The following is a 20580-nucleotide window of genomic DNA, read 5'->3' on the forward strand; positions in this document are numbered from 1 at the left end:
CCTTCTCTGGGATGTGTGGCGCTGAGTCGGCGCTGCCTGTGTTGGCAGGGCATGGAAGCACCTGGAGGCCAAACCCGCCCCGCTCCCTACCTACTGCACGGCCTCAGGCCAGCCCTTGACCCCTGCAACAGCACCCTGCACTCAGCAACACGTCACGTGGAGTTAGGTTTGCTCAGCTCATCTCTGCGTGGCAAGATCTACCGTCGTAAAATACTCTATTTGAGAAAATAGACTTGAGACATTGCAAAAGCTTATAAACGCTAAAATAAAAACTAATCCTAAAGTGTGATGTCTAAATTACATCTTAAAAGGATGACTGGAATTTGATGCAAAGCTTGAGAATCTTAAAAGAAGGAAGGTCCAGTGCAGCTTAGGGTCATCGCGTGTGTCATAGACTCCCTCCCCACATTGCTGCCTGTCTTCTGCGTCACCGTCTGCTCCTTTGGGTGATCTTGGGAGGCCTGCGAATCAGATACTCTTTACAGAGGAGGAGCCTGAGAAGGGAAAGGGCTGAGCCTCATGCTTCTGGAGAAGTCTGGAGTTGTTATGTGTTAATGCTGGACCTCAAGGCCCTGGTCGCAATATGGAAGCAGCTCTCCTTAGGGCAAGTCCCTTTGGTGCTGTTTGTGTGATGGAAATCCTCTTTGAAGTCTAATTAGAGCCAACTCTCATTGAGCGCTCGCTGTACCACCACAGTAAGCCCTCTCCATAGTCATCTACTCAGTCAGCGCAAAAATTACGTGAAGGTCCTGTTGTTACCAACCCCATTTTACTGTGGAGGAGACTGAGGCACAGAGACGGGAAGTGACCAGGCCAAGGTCCCCCAGCTAAAAAGTGGAGGAGTCAGCGTTTGAAGCCAGCCAGTCTATCCCTAGCCCACGCTCTCAATTCTCCATACTAAGATCATTGGGGCACGCTAAAACAATACCCCAAACCAGCGTGTGTGAAAAATACATATCCCATTATTTAAAAATATCCCTGATCCCTCCCCCAAGACTTCCATTAAGAAATGAAAATGTTGTGTCAACGCTGCTTTATTTTTTATACAACTGAATATTCTAGTGAGCACAGAGTGAGAGAATCATCTTTAAGTATTGTTCACAGAAAAATTTGACATTTGTTCAAAATAATTGCTCCGTTGCCTCATCTGATCCAGCTTTCCTTTGCCACTGAATTCTGAAAAAGAGAAGACAAATGTACAGCTCAGATCAAATTGTTCTCAGAATCGAGACGAGGCCCATGGGCATGTTATTATATAACATATTTTAAAATTATGCCTCAATTTGACGTGTCATAAATGCCCGTAATGGGTACTTATTTGTCTTCGCTGTAACTAATTAGGCCATTAGGTCTGCGTGAGTGCTGTGGCCTCCGGGAGCCTCTTCGCCTTGTTTTCTCCTGAGTGGCTCTGTTTCCCAGCATCTGGACCGCTTTCTCAGGCACCTTGGCCTGGCTGGGCCCTGGGCTCTGCCAGCAGGTCAGGGTCCGGCTCCAGGAGGGGGGCTGTGATGCAGGACAGCAGCCTCCTGTCCCTGGGCCTGGTCATCACGGGAGACAGAGGAGGCCCGGAGCTGCCCCGGTGCATGGACTTCTGCTTCCACAGGCCCGAAGGCCAAGGAATCTCCCCAGATTCAAACTCTGGGTCTCAGAGCACCATTGAATGGAGGGGCTAGGCTTGCCTGGCCACACTCTGAAATGTTGCCACTGTTGGGAGCTCCCCACCCCAAGCATGCAGGGGCGTTTTCTTCCCTCCTCAGAAGGGTCAGGTGAGAAGTCCTGGGGACCAGCTGGGCTGCATGGAGCTCTCATCCCCTCAGCTGCTGAGACAGCACACCTGCAAACAGCCGGCACAGAAGCAAAGGCTGTGTTGTTTGCCTGGATAGCCTGCTTCTGCCAGGCTGCAGGGAGGGTCCCTGTGGTGCTGAGAACAGGAAAAGAAGGGGCAGGGGGTCCTCAGAGATTCCACATGGCCTCCGTTTCTTTGGACTATCACCTCTCTGGCTGCCTCTCCTGCCCCCTAGTCGGACACATGACACTGCTTGGAGGAGAAGAGCCGCAATGAGCCTGACCTTGGACTATCCTACCCGGCATTATCTTCAATGCTTCTTCCATTCCTTGCCTGAAAAAAAAGGAGCAGCTTACAGATACTGAGACAAAACTACCTGGAACTTATTTCTTGGCTTCAGATTCTTTCTCTCCTGGGCCGTAAGGCCTTGTTCTCCTAACTGGGATGTCAGCAGCCTCCTTGGGGCTCTCCTGTCAAGTTCCAGCCCCATTCTAGTCTGTTGGTCCCCTGTGGCAGGGCTCCAGGACCCTTGCTGTTCCTATGCCCCATCACTGCCCCCACCCCACCGCTCCACCCCTTAGCCTCTGTTTAGGTGGCAGGATGATCTTCAAACCATTTGTCACAGGACTTCTCACCCAAAGACATCATGGACACCCACTGTTTCTCAAAGCACTTTCCGAAGAACAACTAATCACGGTCATGCAAATTAAAATGGTGCACGTGGTGGGGTGGGAAGCAGTTCTGTGGTGAAAGTTTGAGAAACATATGATTAAGTCGTGTTAAACAGGTTGTTTCCTGCAAGACCTGCTGCTGTGCCCTGTAAACCTTCGAGAACGTTGGGTGCAGTGTTTTCCAATCTTGTTTGATCTCTATAGAGCATCTCTCAGCACCAAGGACCCACAGAAGGCAGTCTGAGGGGCACGAGTCCAGTAGTCTGATTTACACATCTTTCCAAGGCAGACGCTGAGGACCTAGCAGGTGAAGCTTAGCTAGTGAGTGGCAGATCACAAACTTTTAGCTCTCTGACTCCGTGACCTTTGCAAGAGGCTCCAAGTCCTCTGGGAAAGAGCAGAGGATGGTACCTACACTGCTATTTCCAGTGTGTTTTGGGGCCAAGTATCCTGGACCTTTATGCTCAGGAACACGGACTACAACTCTGATTGGTCCCCATGTCTGTCCATCAGCAGAACTCCCGCCCCCCACCCCTGGGCTCCCAGAGCCCTAGTTCTCTCAGCCCTTGTCCTTCTGGATGCCCTTTCCTTTACAAGCATCAAGCTTCTAGGAGGAGACTTTGAGAGTCATCCCCTAAGCAAAGGGTGAGAGAGTCCTCACAATTATTCACCAGTTCGCAATAGGGCACTGGCTGTGCTCATTCTACAGGAAATCCATAATTGGGTGGCAGGGGGGAATCGGGGTTAAAAACAGAAAAGAGGAAATGTGTTATACCCTGAAAAGGAAGAATGCTCGTCCCAAGGTGGCAGCGTGATCCTGAAACATAAAAACACAAACCATCCTGCAACCACGTTGTGCCAAATGTTGTGCCAAATATCGTTAAGAGATGCCTATGGCAGCAGTTTTCACAATGAGGTCCCCACACCAAAAGCATCAACACCACCTGGGAACTTGTTAGAGACGCAAATTCTCAGGCCCCTACTGAATCTCCAGCTGGGGCCCAACCATCTGAATTTTCACAAGGTCCCCGGGTGTTTACGGTGCACAGTCCACCTGGAGATGCACTGGTATACGGGCTTCATGCCACTTGCAGTATGTCTCCCCAAGTTTGTACAACTGGCCTGTGCACCCCCGAGCCAGAGAAAGCAAATCCTCAGGAGCAGATGGCCCCAGGCGGCTCATTTGTGAGACTGGAGATGAATTTAAACAGCCAGAGGCCGTGCCCCATGATTCCTTTCTGCCTCAGGATAAGCCCAGGGAAACCCAAATTAAATGCTCAGCCTCAGAGAAGATCTCAGGAGCATATCATGAGACAGTTCTTTCCAGAAGTGATCTAAAGGGGCTGCAAGGCGGCCCAGCTGCATGCCCTTCCCTGTCCTTCTCGAATCTATCTTTCTTTGGGGGTTGTGTTCTCCACGGGGTTTACATACCTTCCTGGTAAAGTCCACTGCCGCAGCCCCCGAGTCCTGGGAGGGAATGAGGCACAGGTTAATATAACGGGAACCGTGTCCCCAAGGCTCACAGTTGTTCTGTGTGATCCTGCACCTCCCTGGTTCTGTTCCAAGGTAGCCAGAAGTTAAGTGCAAAAGAGCAGCTCATGGGAAGGGCTAACCATGTAGCCAGTAATAATTTCCTGCCTGGGCAGGCTAGCGTGTTTTCTTGATTGAGTTACCATTTGTGTCCAGGACAATGTTAAGTTTGCTCACTCTTCCCAACGCCCTCAACTTGAAATTATCCCCCGGTTTTGGCAAGTGTTCCAGCATACGCCATTTCAGCTTCTTCAGATTGTCTTTGCCTGTGGGTCTGGCCTAACAATGGAGTCAAACTCAACCTGGAAGGCTGCGGGGAGCAATGGATCAGACATACTACTGCCCATGCTTACGATGACCAAGAGATTGTCCAGGAACTGAGCAGTTTCCTGGTGGTCTTGGCATTTTCAGAGCAAAAACTAGGAAAATCCTGGGCAAACTGGGATGAGATGGTCATCCTACTTTGGCTCAGTGTCCAAAAAAATTTCTTTTTCTGCTACCATGCAACAAAACTTTGATTGACATTTTAACAGATTCAGCTATTACTGAAACTAGTAATTTATAAACTTAAAAAAAAATTTATAAAGCAACAAAGCTCTGAGATATAGACAAAAGGTCAGATGGGGCAATGGGAAGCAGAGAATATCACCAAGGCAAATGTTCATGTCAAGAGGCAGAGGAAGGGCCAGGGAAAGTCAAAAAACAACACAAAAACCAAAATGAAACATGTAGCTGAAGAGAGCAAAAGAGAGGATGTCACTACCTTGAGCCACAGGCCCTCCCTCAGCCCTGCAGCCACCATGCGGGGTTACAGTGGAGAGATTGAGGCGCGGGAAGGTTAAAGGACTTGTGCGAGGTCAAAGGGCCAGAGCTCCCTCCCAAGGCGGAGACTTAGAGTCAAGGAGAGAATGCAAGCGAGCCCCAAGGCAATGACACGCATTTACCATGGTTACATGAGCTTTTAGTGGCACAAAAATATGGTGGAAGAAAAAAGCACATACGCGCTGCAGGAATCTTTTCATCCTTCTATCGGCGAGCTTTGCAGCCAGACGCATTAAAGGGTGCACGGGAGGAAACTGCAACAGAGAGGCGCCATGAGGTCAGACACAGCACTGGGACACAGCCCAGGGCTATGCACAGTCCTCTCCACTCACTCCCTTACAAATGGGTTTAATTTTCAGAGCAAAATCCATTTCTGAGCCTAAGCTTGAAGTTTTATGTTTTCAATAAAGAATCGCTTGCTTGATAGCAGGTTTCAATTCCAACACAACACTTAAAAATATTCCCTTAGAGTAAATCAGACTTTTATGTGGATGAACCCCAAGCATGCCATCCTTCTGGTGTGGAGTGCATTGTCCCAAAGAAGCATCTCCAGGCAGATCCTTTCTCGCAGGTGTGCTCTCCTCACCTGACGGGTGAGGTGGAAGGGCAGCATCCATAAGCTTCTCCCTGGTGCATTTCATTTCCCTGTTCTTGTCTGTGATTGCCCGCACGCACACAGACGTACACACCTGTATCTTATCTAGTCTTTCTGACTCCTCCCTGAGTACTCTGACTCAGAGTAAAGGGTAATTTGTGTCACAGACAGAGCTTAGCTTTCCCCTTCCATTGTCCTTGCTCCCTTTGCAGCGCCCATGGCCCTTCTTGACAATATCCTCGTCCTTACCTGATCCCCATTCCTAGACCTATACCACTGATGAGTCTTTGCCTCTTAAGGAAAAACTATTTTGCTGAGTCTATGTTCTTTTAAGGATCTTCCTGAAGATTGGAAAGCCTTGATTGCATAAATAAGTGACTTTCTAATGGAAGAATTTCAGTTGCTGGGACTGGGCACCTGAATTAAAAATCATATTCCATGACCTTCCCAATATTCCTCAAATCATACCCTGCGGAAAGTGTCTTATACGACCTGCTCCCAAGGGTGACTCAAGTTTATAATAAGAAAGTTAGAGGCGATGCCTCTCATTCCCATCGCACGTCCACAGCATGGCAGTTACGGAAGGTGCACACCCCTGACCACTATGGAGGAAATGCTGCTTGACACTTTCCAAAATTTGAAAAACGGAAGGTGACATGGAACAACATAAACAGAGCTCACTATTTACCAGGTTCTTCTTGTACATCTCTTTAAGTGCATAATAAAAAGTTATTTCTTACTTATTTTTTAAGATGAGCTCAGTTAGCCTCAGCATTCTGGCTTTTTTTTTTTTTTTTAAAAGATTGGCCCTGATCTAACACCTGTTGCCAATCTTCCCCGCTTTTATTTTTCTTCTCCCCCAACCCCCACCCCCAGTACATAGTTGTATAATCTAGTCGTAGGTCATTCTGGTTGTGCTATGTGGGACGCCGCCTCAGCATGGCTTGTTGAGTGGTGCCATGTCCACACCCAGGATCTGAACACATGGAACCCTGGGCCACTGAAGCGGAGTGCATGAACTTAACCACTCAGCCACAGGGCCGGCTCCAAAAAGTTATTTCTTATTTTTTTTCTATAATTTATTCTCTAACTTTTCAGGTCTGTCAGCCTCCCAGCACCCCCACCCTGCAGCCCGGGAATGAGCACTGACGAAGCCATTAGCCAGTGTCTGGAGGCCCTGCTGTTCTGCTATCTGCACATATTAATCAGGAAGGGATAAAATGCATGCGGAGGGGAGTGACTTTACAGAAAGATGATTACGATAAAATACTGACCCCAGTTTTAACTGGATGTGTCGGCTCCTGAGTTCTGGAGTAGTGAAATAAAAACTATAGGAGAAAAGGAAGTTGATTTTAGTACTAAGTGTCACTTGCCGCGAGCGTGGAAGTCGCATGCTTTAGTTACTGGGCTGGGCGGCACTCACCCTTTTGCGTACATCTTGATCATCCTGGAAAGAGAATTGTGAGAAAAGCTACATGGAATCTTAGTGAGGCAGGCAACTGACAAGGTTTCAGTGTAAGTCACACCAGGGACCTTACCAGATTTACCTGAATATTATGAAATAAATTGCCAATCTAAAAAGAAATCCATACACAAACTGAATAAGACTATAGTCAATGCAGTGCCCAATAAAAAAAGAAAGTTGCCAGCAATACATCATTATTTTAAAATTTAATCTCACTTCACCTTTTTGATCTTCAGGAGAGAAACGTACTCTACGATTCAGCAAAGCAACACCCCAATCAATTCACAGATAACTATCCAACTCTGAGGTGGAATAAAATAATGATTGCAATTTTTAATTTGCTGCTGGGTATACCCTAGAATTCAGTTTTTTTAGAGGTGGTTCAAATTGACCAAACTTTTTTCCCCAAAAAAGTCTCCACACGAATCCTCACTCTCCTTGCAGAAAGCCCCGCTCTTCCTTTCCGCATCCTTGTCAGAGCACCGCTGTGCCCTCGTTTGCGTGGATGACAGCCCAGGAAGAGCTGCACAGGCTCTGAAGAAGGCATCTCAGAAAACAACGGCACAGGTTTCCATGGCTGTATGTTATATCAAATTGCTGGAGATGATTACTGTGAATGATCTTTTAAATATGCTGCTCTGGCTACATTGATCAGCCGCACCCCATTCACATTTAAACGTTCTCGAAGCAGCTCAGACTTCAATCAAGACAGAAAATGAAAGTTGTTAATAACACTGCTAATTTTGCTGCTGTGAATACAATTACATCTTCCCGCATAGTTTGTGGATAGCTTCTGCGGTGAAAGCAGCCAATGCACATATATGCACACACACACGTATGGGCACACACACACAGATACACACTAGAATTAACCAACGTTACTAATAGCAGAGGCTCTGCAGAAATTAACTATTTCCTTATGATCACCGCTTCTAAATCTGCAGAAAGTATTTACCCTTTTTACAGCTCCTGGTCTCCTTGTCAGCTTCTGTTCACAGTGTAGTGAGAGTGTGTGTGTGTGTGTGTGTGTGTGTGTGTTTTGGACACTTATTGAGCAGACAATTGTTTTTTGTACCATGTTCATCAACTTTATATCACTACTTTTTAGGCCAAAAAATACCAAGGAATTTGAAGATGCTTTTTCAGGTGCTAAACATCACTCTCAACATTTCATATGGACTTTCCTTGCTTTTTTCTTTTTAGAGAAAAAGCATATTTTAAATTTTACTTATCTATCTTGTTTATTATTTATTTCTCCAACTAGAATATAAGTTCTATGAGAGCAGGTGGTTCACTGCTGTATCTCTAGCTTCTGGCACATGGATGCTCTCAATAAATATCTTTTTTCACATGGATGAATAATAGGGTTGTGTTCATAAGAATCTATTGCCCTTTTTCCCATCTAAACTTCTTCTGATCCCACATCAAGACCAGAAACACAAAACACCAAGAGTTTCTGCAGGTGCCATTATTTGCAGAACGTGACTGCTTTCTGAGCTGCCTCAAGATGAAAGTCCTCTGGAGACAGAGAGCTGGACTCCTCTGGAGACCAGAACTGCAAGTGGACTTAGAGCCCAGATCACTCATCCAGACACCGGATAACTGAGGGACCCAAAGCCCCAAGAGAGGAAGTGACATGCCGGAGGTCACATATGAAGGCAGCAGCAAGACCAGGAGGAGCCACAGTCTCTCTATTAATAGCTTTACAATATTGGTAATTTTGTTCACTGAGCAACTCCTTAGCCTTCTGCAACTGGAAACAATGAACAGGATCAGTTTGGGAAAATGGAGAAGGTGGAGGGAAATTCATGTGAGGGATGGGGAAGCCCCTCCAGAGTGGGGTGAGGAGGCAGTGGTAAGGAGATGGAGAACTCTGAGTTCTTGTCCTGAATTTTTGCTCCAGGTACCAAGGCTATAAAGATTAGTTGTAAAGATGAGAGATGACAATTGCTTTCAAACACATGCATAATTGTAAACTGAAAATAAGAAGAAATAGGCTGATATGTTTATGAAGTTTAAGAGAGAAAGTGATGTTTGAGTCTTGAAAGGTGAAAATTAGCTGCATCAAGAGACAATGGAAACAGCTTGCACTTAAGTGCTCTTATTTACCATGTTCTAGACACTGTTGAAAACACTTCACAAATATTAAAGGAACCAATCCTCACAATAACATTATGAGGCTAGTACCACCACTATTCCCTATTAGAGATGGGGAAACTGAGACATAGAGACATTAAGAAACTTTCCAAGGTTAGGTAGATCTGAGTTTCGAACCAATTAGTTTTAGAGTCTGTGCTGTTAACCACAGCCTGTGAAGGAGGTAAAGGCATTTTTGACTAAGGAAAAGCCTGTGGGTATAGTGCCTGCTGCGTTTGGGGAATAGTAGAAGTTCAATGTGGCTGGAGCATGCTGTGCTGCGGGGTGAGGCAGGGGAGGGAGGAAGAGATGTGACTCAAGGTGAAAACATACAGTCTATGATAAGAATCATGGACTCTACTCTGATACCATCCCCTTGCACTTTTGATTGAATCAACATCTACTCTGCATCCATTGAAATATTTCTGTTGTGGTTGCTATAATTACGATTAGGTCCTTTACGTGAGATCTATTGTGTTGGAGAATTGTTATATCATGGTATATGAGTTTGTAATGTATGTTATGATACGTCATAACATATACAGTTGATGTAATTATATATGTATATATAATTATGATAATTTTAGGAATACATATGAACTACAATATTTTATGGTAATTTATATTTAAGAGTTTCACTTATTTCTTAAAACTATACTCTTACACACACACTTATACATACACACGCCTGTAGGTAGCAAAAGAGCATGCTTATTACAAACATCAACTATGGCGTAAACGTGTGCATTGTTATAACCAGAAGAATTATCATAGGAATGTTTTTTTTTTTTACCTTAGATTGCCCAGAAAGAGTTGTCCAATATGGCAGCCGCTAAAAAAATGAAGGAAATGAATCAAAGATAAGTATAAATTCTTAGTCAACAGAATTCTATTACAACACAAATAGAATTCTAAAATTGTCCCGTTTATGAACCTTGCATTATCTTCTCACACAATGGCAGTGAATTTCAACACAACTCCCAGGATGCCTTAAGTGAGGCCATGAAAGTGGCAACAGTGAGTTCCTGCTGCAGCCAAGAATCTTATCTTAAAATAGTTTTAACATTATCCACATGATATTTTCAAGACCAAGACTAAATAAAAGTCTCACATTACCGAACAACAGCATACCTTAAGCCACACAATATCCAAGCCATCCGGAGGATCAGCTAAGGGTCGGGGAAATCCTATTGTGAGAAATCATAAAAATATCAATTAGGAGAAAAGAGGTCATAGCATTGCCTTTTAAATCTTTACCATGAAAAACATACAGAGACTCTATTCATACAATGTTGTTAAAAGAGTTTACAAGGAAAACAAACTTCTACCTACCGCTAGCAAACCTGAGATTTGTACTAACATTAATTTAGAATGGCATGTTTTTTTATTTACCAGGAGATAACAATACAAGAGTTATCAACTCAGGAAAGAGGGAAAAAATACCTAGGTAAAAACTTGATTTGTATTTTGAAGGGATGGAACATCAGGAAATGGTGTTCAACAAAGTACGTGCATCAGAATCACCCTCAGAACTTTTACAAAATATGGATTCTTGTCTCTCTGCTTCATCAGACTCTTCAGGGGGAGGGCTGTGGGGAAGGTTGCTACCAGCATGCAGCTGGATGCTGCGCCGGTCAACTTGTGTCTGACCTAAATGAAGTCTTTACCTCATTTGCATATGAGAGAACACTTGGAGGAGTAGCTAAGACTGCAGTTGAAAGAATCAGTCGGATAGGGCAGAACTAACAAGACGAAACTAAATGGGATGAATATAAAACGAAAGATTTTTAAAATGTGGGACATGGAATATCTGGCATATATATACATATATATAGTGAGTGATATTTTGCTCCCTGCAATCTTCTATGAGCCAAGAAAAAGCTAACGTAATCTTGTCTTGTATTCAAATAACAGGGTCCAAACATTGAAAGGTAATAACGCCATTTAAAATGATAAGATATGTGGTAAAGTTAGAGGAACCAAGCACAGTTTTCATTGGCAAAGAGAAATATTACGAAGTGTATGTTAACTGCCTTCAAATATTTTGAGAACTTTTGTAAGAGATATTAATCTTATATCCCCAAAGGGCACAGCTAGGGCTATCGGATAGAAGTTGCATGTGATCAGGTTTCAGCTTAGTGTAAACAAGTTTTTGATGATTTGAGCCATTCAAAAAATGCAAAGTAATTTAAACCAATCCTTTTAAGAGGTTCTATGTTAACAGTACCTTCAGAAAGACCATCAGGGGCCTACCCTCAGAGAACATAAAATCAAACAGGAAAAAGAGAGAGATGGATACAAATATATAGACAGATAAGTAAAAGGTAATAACAAGTTTCCAAAAGTGTAATATAAACAAGATTCTATTGAGGCCCAGAGGAGGCATCTACAGGCTGTCTTAGTCTGGTAGTGAGTTGCATGTCACTGAAAGTAATCAAATAGGGAAATCACGGAGGGGATCCCTGCTCTCCGTGAGAGGTTCGAGTAGATGACTAGATGGTCTCCACAGTTCTTTGCAATACCTAGGTTTTGTGATCACACTGCAGGGTGGCAAAAGAAGTATCCTGCTTGAAATATATTTTCTGTTTGAATATAGTTTCTACTCCCCTAAATCAAAATTCTAATGGAAAAATCTAAAATTTTAAAATAATCCGTGTTTCCAACCGTAGCTATTCTGGCACCACATCCTTCCCTGCATCATAAGGCACGTTAGCTGGTGAAGGGAAGCAGATTCTGGCTGCTAACCCCATGACTCACCCCTGATTCCCTGTAAACGCCTGGTTCTCGGACATTGGCCAAGTGACGTCCGCGTCCGGTCAGCACCTCGGACAGCGCCGCAGCCCTGGAAGACTCGGTGCCTCTGCTGCGCTGTCTGAGATCCCGCCTCCCAGGAGCCCCAGAGAAAAAACCCTCAGGAGCCGCCCCACTCCAACTGTCCCTCACTCCTCAGTCTTTGGGTCTGTAAACTAAATTTTATAGTCCTTGTTCTCATCTCTTCAGAACTCCAGAAGAACAAATGTTTAATTTGGAGTCATTCCCGAACTCATATTCCTCACAGTTTCAGCGTGGCATCCTCTGGACAGTCCTAGGGCAGGAGCTGTTTAAAGACAGTTGCATGGGGGATGTCCCCTCCTCTGATAAAAGGCTGCGGCACCCGGCTCTGTCCACTATCTCTTAAAGGTTGGAGACAGATGAGAGGGTGGAAATGGGGTAAGTGAGGGAATAACATTTGCCTGCCCCTGAACCACCCTGAAGGATCGAGGGCTGTCTCAGTCCTTCTTAGAGCTCAGACCAGCTGGGGTCTGATGAAGAGGTCCCCTTACCTGAAGAGGGGATCTGTAACATGCAGAAGCAATAGATGGCCAGGGTGGAAGAGAAGAGGGGAAGAAGATGTTTCATCTTCAAAGTCCGCTTTCTCTTTACTGGCCACAGATGAGTGCTGCCAGGACAGGAATACAGCATTTTTCCAAGTTCCGCAGGCGGAGGCAACTCTCCTCCCTGCATCTGATCGGCCCAGTCCAGAAGGGACCTTTATGTGCAACGCCCCGGAGCCCATTGGCGGAGTACCAATCAGCTTTGCACAGGAGGACCCTGCTTTTCTCATAAATGTCATGCTGGGCCTTTATTTGTAGAATAATATTCTCCTAGTGTAGGCATTGTAGACAATCATCTTTTTCAACCTAGCAATAAAAATAAAAAGCAGAGAGTCATAATTGTTATTCCCTAGTGGTGTGAGAAACATTTTGAACTCAAGAAAAGCTTTTTTCCTTTTTTAAATCAAAGAACTGGACATATGTCTATAAACTCTTGCATGATGAAGTCTTATTTCCAAAGAGGTTATTTTCCATTTTAACAAAGGATGTTCTGCAGTCGTTCGTGCATCTGAGAACAAAATTTGGAGTCCTGGATATAAGATCAAATGAAACTTAAAAGTTCAATTAAGGTTTTTGTTTTTTTTTTTTTAAATCATGGTTGGAAATTAGACTCTTAAAGCTTTCTCCAGATTTATTTATATCAACAAGTTAAATATTTCAATTAAATCAGTATTCAAGAAAACATAATGTTTAATAATAATAATAATGGCAATAATAAAATGACTCCATCTACTCAGCTCTTATCTGTTTTAGGCATTTCACGTAGGTTATTTCATGTAATTCTCATGGAAAACCCAAAAGAAATGTATTATTATCTTAATTTTATGAATGGGAGAATTGAGGCTGGGAGAGATTAAGGAACTTGTCCAAGGTCACCAAGCCATCAAGGATGCAGAGCAGGAATTTGGACCCAAGGGTATCTGAGCCCAGTCATGTCTTTAAGAGTGTGAAATTTTAGCTGATAAGTCATTTTTTTCTTAAAAGAGCCTCCTTGAGCTTGAATATGGGATAGAAAGAAGGAGAAAGAATGAAGTCAGCTATTTCTTGCAAAAGTGGAAATATATTTTTCGTAAGTGAAACATATCCTTCCATTCTTTTCATTATGTTTATTTTTGATCTTGCTCTTTTAAGGACTAGCAGGTAACTAACAGCTGTTGGATGCTTACAAGGTGCCTCAGACATGTTAACACTTTACCTAAGTTGTCTTATATAATTTTTTAAATGAGTGAACTTTTTAAGAATAATTTTGGGTAGGAGTTGCTCAAAATGGACTGTTTATTCATGACTTAAAAGGTGGCATTTTGCTAAAAAATTTCTAATTCATAACAGAGTGGGAATTATGAACTAGTTTTAGCCATAATATTTTGCTTACTTCCTTGAGCCAGCAAGAAATAGAGACTTCTATTTGTTACAGTATTTATCACTTTGGTTCGTGAGAATAACCCAAGGTCTTTAAACATCAGCAGAGATTATGTCTTTGTTTTAAAATACACCCACTACCTAACAGCAAGTCTTTACTGAATGAGAGGAAAAAATGAACGAATGCTTTTTGAACACAAACCATTTATCTATATGGTATTAAACACAACTACTAATGGACATTTTAGACACAACACACACATAATAGCAAAGGTTTGTGGCAGTTCTGTTAAGTGACAATCAGCAAGTACTTTTTGAACATCTGGTCTGTGTCTACCACAAACAAATCTATGATAACTCTGATTGGTATCAAATTTATTTCACGTTTCCTTTGCATCTTTTTTCCTTTGCACATTATTTCTCAGATATTCAGGATAAAAAATAAAAATATTATTTTTAATGCTAATTTAGAAATAGGAAAAAGGAAAAAAAAGAAAAAGTCTGCATTTAACAACTTTATTGTGGACTGAATTGTGTGCTCCCCGAATTCATTTGTCAAAGCTCTGAGCCCCAACCTGACAGTATCTAGAGTCAGGGCCTTTCAGGAGGTAATCAGGGTTAAATGAGGCATAAAGTTGGGGCCCTAACCCAATAGGACAGGTGTTCTTATAAGAGGAGGAAGAGACACCAGCAAGCCCTCTCTCTCTGCACACGCACAGAGAAAAGGCCACATGAGGACAAGGGAGAAGGCACTGCCCGAAATCTCAAGAGAGAATTCTCACCAGAAACCAGTCTCACTTTCACCTTCATCTTGGACTTCCAGACTCCAAACCGTGAGAAAATAATTTTGTTGATGTTTAAGCTACCTGGTCTGTGGTCTTTTGTTATGGCAGCTGGAGCAGACTAATAAAAACACAGAGTTTTTTTTAGCCAATTCAATTTAAAAAATCAAAATAAAATAATGAAATGAAAAGTAAAATTTGTAAACTCTCATTATTTCAAATGATATGATTATCTACCCAAAGGAATCAAATTATTAGCATGAATAAGAGTTTACCAAAATGGACAGATTTAAAGAAAACTATTTTTAAATGTATTAGAAAATGTAAATAGCTTTAACACTATGAAATACTGAGTACTAAACCAAAGAACAAACGTGCAATGTATTAAAAAAGAAAACTACACCACTTTACTGAGGGACATACAGGAATATGTGAGTAAATGAAAAGGCAAATCATGATCCTTGACAAGCAGATTCAGGGTTGCTAAAGGTTCAACTGCAGGCAAATTAATCTATAAAGTCAGCACAATGCTTATTAAAATTGCAAAATGACTTTTCAAGGAATTTTAAAACTGATTCTGATATTAATTTGGGACAGAAAATATTCAAGAATATTCATGAAATTTTTGAAAAAAAGAATGAAACTTTGCCAGTGTCAAAATGTACTACAGAGCGGCCAGCCAGGTGGCACAGTGGTTAAGTTTGCATGTTCCGCTTCAACGGCCTGGGGTTTGCTGGTTCAGATCCCGGATGTGGACATGGCACCGCTTGGCAAGCCATGCTGTGGTGGGCATCCCACATATAAAGTAGAGGAAGATGGGCATGGATGTTAGCTCAGAGCCAGTCTTCCTCAGCAAAAAGAGGAGGATTGGCAGCAGATGTTAGCTCAGTGCTAATCTTCCTCAAAAAAAAAAAAAAGAAAGAAAGAATAGACCCTTCTAACTGCTGGGGAGAGAAATCTCAGCTAGTTAAGAAGACAATGTACCCCTCTTTCCCTAACAGAAACAAACAAAACAAATGGAAAACACAAAGAAATGTTCTTCTCCATCATTGGCTATGCTGGTCAATATTCTTTCTAATGCAGGTGTCATAAAACCTCTGAATTTCAGAGATTATTGCTATGGCTTGCGGACATAACTGTAGCTTCCATGAAAGTGGTGATCCTCACTGGTCTTGCTTATAAACGTGTGGCTCTGGTAATGTTCTGTTTTGAGATCTGTTTTCTGAAAGGCATACATATTTCTGAGTCTTCTAAGGCAGAAGAGGGTTATGAACACTTCTCTCATCTTCCATTTGTGCAAAGGTAAAATAATAATAATAAACTAAACCCTACGATTCTTTTGTTATCTTGTTTAAACAAAGAGTTTGAAAGAACAACTCAAGTAAATTAACAGGAATATATGCTTGAGAAGCCAGGTGGGTAATGAAAAAAAGGGCAAAATGGCAAAGCTAAGAGTTAAGATTAGTATGGTAATGGGGACACCCTGCATAACTGTGGGCCATTCTTCACAGTTTTTCTCAGCCCCAGGGCAGGAAAGGAAGGTTCTAGAAGCTCAAGGAGCTGTGGAGGGGGCTCTGGAACTGAAGCCAAAGGACTAAAGAGACCTTTTTCTAAGCAGACCTTTGACAGAGATTCAGGCTGCCACTGAGAGTCATTTCCCAGGCACGACTGAGCAGAACCAGCTCCCAGGGGAGGCCCTGCCTCTCTGGCTGTCTTTGGGAGCAAGGTGTCTGGCACACGGAACTGCATTATCTTTGTTTGCAGAGACAAGCTGCCTATCCACCTCAGTGGGATGTCGTTTTTGAGTCACTTTCCCAATAGTGATGATAGAGTCACAGGGACCCAGCTGTTCTCTCTGACCAGAACCTTCTCAGGGCCGAGTATGTTCGTACTTCTGTGAGATGCTGGATGGATTTTGCGGAGTTATGGGAGGCTGGAAGTGGAGAGGAGTTAAACATCCCCTGTGGAAACAGAGATCCGATCATTAGTTTCATAGGGACCACACGCTACCGTGGTTTATAACTTCCGAGACGTGGATCCCTCTGAGTATGTGAGGAAAGCCATGGACCCTCAGCTCTGAAAAGCACACAGGCACATCTGGAGCCGTTGTTCAGGCCATTTCAGGGGTTCAGGCCCCTGGTTCTTTCCACAGTCCTTTTTCATGAACCCCCACCACAAACAACCGCCCACCCTTAGGAGAGGGTTCCTCTGAGTGTAGTCCCCAGACCACAGGCTCCAGAAACACCTGGGCTGCACGGGTTCGCAGGTCTGTTTCAGATTGAATCAGGATGGCTGGCCGTGGTGCACAGTAACATGTGCTAAACAAGCTCCCCCAGGGGATTCTGCAGCAACCTGAGTTTGAGAACTCCTGCCTACGGGTTCAGGAACCCCAGGGTGAGAATCTCAGTTCAAGCAGAGCTAAGCAATTTCTCTTGTTTACGTGACAGCTCATTCTCAGCCCATTTTGGGTTCTTTCTGCCTACTGTCTCTAGCCAGCATGATTCTGGGCTCCTCTTGCCATCACCTTAGAGATGCTCAGGACATGAAAAAGTATTTGTCTATTGGTTCTGGAAAAACACTTACAAAGATAACTCTTATGCCCTGAATAAATAAGTAATAGAGGACTCTCCAGAAACCGTGTGGAATGTCTTGAGGGGTCTGTGCCACAGCCCGGCTCCATCACAGCTGCTGGCATCCATGTGATCTGTACACAGCCATCTGTATGTGTGAAAATATCATTTGCATACTCGCCTAAGCAGCCCTGGTGGATGGGAAGTTTTGATGACTAAAATTTGTCATTTAGAGAAGCAGTATGCAAACAACACCCAAGTATTGCTGGCATCCCGGCCTTTCCATTTTATGACCCACTATGAATAATTCTCACAGTGCTTCATATCCCTATTAGTCAGATGTCACAAGCTCATTTTTTTTTTTCATCCTGCGGCCATACTTTAATACCGTGTGGCAATGTTCTTCCTCAGGATTCTGTTTTTATTATGCATCATGACACCATAGGAGCATGCTTCCCAGAAGGCACTGAGGCACACACATTGCCCACTACTGAGGAAGCAATCAGTTCACAGGAAATAAAACTGGACTGTAACTACACATTTATTCCTCCACCTCTCGTGTTAGTAATTCTCTTTTTGGAGAGTTTGCTCACTAATTCATGGACTAACTCAGTTTCCTACCGTGAAAAGGCTACAGAATTCTTGCATTTATAATTACCCAGCTATAATTTCTGACACCACCATATTTATCAGAAGGCACGAATCCAAGCGTAAGCCCATGTCAAACCATTAAGCATCTGTATAAAAAGACTCTGGGCTATGTTATGAATCTTTAAAAACTGGAATGTGTCATCAAAAGGAAAATAGGGATTTGTTTTTCTTTCACTTCGGTTCTGAAGTTCTGGCATGGGACATTTGGAATCCACAAGCCAAAATCAAGATGGCCGACACTTGAAGCTGTCTGTTTTACATGGATGATTACATTAGTTATTGTATTCAGAGATACCTTGGCCTTTAGGGGTCTTTGGCGTGGGAAATGTTACCAATCATGGGGAAAGACTGGTCAATAAATGGGGCTGGGACAATTGTGTTGTCTCATGGCACCGAAACCTCAAGGAGGCCCAATTAGAAATGAAATGGAAGGTACGCGCTGGACCGATATTTTTATGACATCACAGGGTCATCCTTAAGTGTTGAAACTCCCCCCCACCCTCTCAACCTCCAAGATGAAGAAGAGGCGGGTTGTCTTGATTCTGCAGCCTCGGGCACTTTTCCTCCCCACAAGGCTGCTGAGACTGCCAAATACTCAGATACAGTTCCTCAATAACAAAGGGCATTTTGGTGAGCTGTTTCCTCCAGTGAGTGCCCTTAACTTCCTGTGATCCTTTGCCCTGGTCTTGACTGGCTCACTAGCAAACAACAGAGAAAGTAACCCAGGCTAAGTGGGGTCACCATCCTCACCAGTCCTCATTTCCATGCCAGCACTTGTGGTCTGGCCTAGCTCAGCTTTCCAAGAAAAAATTAGATGAGAAAAAAATTAGATTTATGCTCCTTTACACCATATAAAAATAAACTACGTAGATTAAAAATAATCCAGGTAGATTAAATATCTAAATGTGAAATTCAAAATTTTAAAACTGGGTGGACCTTGAGGGTATCATGCTAAGCGAAATAATTCATACAGAGAAAGTCAATAGGTATGATGTCACTCATAAGTGGAAGATAAAAACAATCACAGCAACAAACACGTAGACACAGAATAGATTGGTGGTTACCAGAGGGGAGAGGGGGAAGGAGGAGGAAGAAAGGGGTACTGGGCAGACGTGTACAGTGATGGATGGTAATTAGTCTTTGGGTGATGAACATGATGTAGTCTACGCAGAAATCAAAATATAACAATGTAGACCTGAAATTTATATAATGCTGTAACCGATGTTACCTCAATAAAAAAAAGAAAATGCTAAATGCTATGAAGAAAAAAACTTTTAAAACAATTGGAAGGAAGTATGAATAATATATCATTATTTGGGGGAAAGATGATTTTTTTATAAAGACATTAGAGAAAATATTGATATGTATTATTATAAAAATGATAAACCTCTATATGATAAAATAGGCTATGAACTAAGTTTAAAGACAAGCCGTAGTCAGAGAGAACATATTTATAACAGAAGAGGCAAGAAATTTATATCCAAATATAAATTAATGTATGCTGTGAATTAATAATTGTTAACAATTATACAGAGCTTACTATGTGCTGGGCACAGTTTTAAATATACATGAAGGCGCTTTATCCTAATAATCACCCTACAGTTATAAAGTGATCTTATTATACATTTTTCATTCTACAGATAAGGAAATTTAGACACAAAGAATTTAGATAACTTGTTCAATATTACACAGCTGGTAATGGCCTGAGCCAGGTCTCAGCAAAGGATATGAACAAGCAATTCAGAGAAGAAGAAATCTAATGACCAGTAGACCAGTGTTAGAGAAGTACAAATTAAAACAATTCGGTGCTATTTCACACACATCAGATTGGCAAAAATCAAAAAGTCTGACATTACTGAGTATGGCAAAGAAGTGGTGGGTGAGTAAATTAGTACAACTCCTTTGCAAACAATTTGGAAATATCTAGCAAAGCTCAAAATGTCCACACCCCATGCCTCAGCAACACTACGTGCAGGTATATACTCTAGAGAAATTCACATGTGCACAAGGAAACACGTGCAAGGATAGTCAGTGAAGTTCTGTTAGAGCAAAATGTTTGAAACAACATAAATGTCCATCACTGGGGGAATAGGTAAATAAATTGAGGTTTAGTCATACAGTGGAATACTATACAGAAATTAATTAGATAAATGAATTCATTCTAAATGTGTCATTATAAGTGGATCTAAAAGATGTAAAACTTTAGAAAATAACAACTTTATTGCAGCAAAACACCACAGAAAATACTGTGGCCCCATCCCAACTCCTGCAAGCAAAGGCCGCTTGGGGAGCCTAGACTTTCTCCCTCTCCAGACCATAAGATGTCCAACTCTGCTGCCATGGTGATGTCAGAAAAGACTGAGTAGGGAGCCAGGACCTTCCTCTCCACTGGGTGGTAACAAACCCCTTGAATGGTGTCAGTGGAGATCGTGTGAGGAACCTGGAATTCCACCCCACTTGGCAGAAATTAGGCAAACCTCCCATTCCTCAGGGGAGTTGTGTCAGAAGTGGCCTAATTGGCAGTCAGGGCTTTCACCACCACCCCATCTTGCAGTATAAGGGGAGCCAAGTGGGGAGCAGTAACAAAGCACTCCTAACTCACCCAGCCAGGGAAGCATCAGTGAAGGACTAGCAGAGATCCAGAACTCCCGCACCCACCCAGCATAATGCAGAGGCACCCCCACTGGGATGTCAATGGAGGCCAAACAGTGAACCTGGACCTCTACTCCTGACCTGGAAGTACAGGTGGTGCTCCCACTTCCCCTACTAGAGCAATGTCACAGGAAGCCAGTTAAAATAAAAGGTTTGAAACGATCCAGAGACTTAAAACATAACACAC

At 42.9% G+C, this 20580-nt stretch overlaps 1 protein-coding gene across 1 annotated transcript; it reads right to left on the bottom strand.

Moving 5' to 3' along the window:
• Positions 1–1028: 1028 nt before the first annotated feature.
• On the bottom strand, positions 1029–12495 carry NMS (neuromedin S). Its single transcript, XM_070235928.1, has 10 exons — positions 12329–12495; positions 10137–10192; positions 9799–9837; positions 6828–6851; positions 6679–6732; positions 4989–5063; positions 3889–3924; positions 3233–3274; positions 2070–2119; positions 1029–1176 (listed from the first exon to the last, which is right to left on the bottom strand). Exons 1-9 carry the CDS (start codon positions 12465–12467, stop codon positions 2081–2083), a joined length of 504 nt encoding a protein of 167 aa, XP_070092029.1. The 5' UTR covers positions 12468–12495; the 3' UTR covers positions 1029–1176; positions 2070–2080.
• Positions 12496–20580: the final 8085 nt, after the last annotated feature.

Source organism: Equus caballus, chromosome 15, assembly GCF_041296265.1.
Source record: "Equus caballus isolate H_3958 breed thoroughbred chromosome 15, TB-T2T, whole genome shotgun sequence".
NCBI lineage: Eukaryota > Metazoa > Chordata > Mammalia > Perissodactyla > Equidae > Equus > Equus caballus.

Excerpts from the sequence above, each read along its gene's own strand:
- NMS (XM_070235928.1), bottom strand. The coding sequence starts at position 12,467 with ATGCTGTATTCCTGTCCTGGCAGCACTCATCTGTGGCCAGTAAAGAGA. Across the intron at positions 10,193-12,328 it reads GTTACAGATCCCCTCTTCAG|GATTTCCCCGACCCTTAGCT; the intron begins GTAAGGGGACCT and ends TTCTCACAATAG. Across the intron at positions 9,838-10,136 it reads TGGATATTGTGTGGCTTAAG|CGGCTGCCATATTGGACAAC; the intron begins GTATGCTGTTGT and ends TCATTTTTTTAG.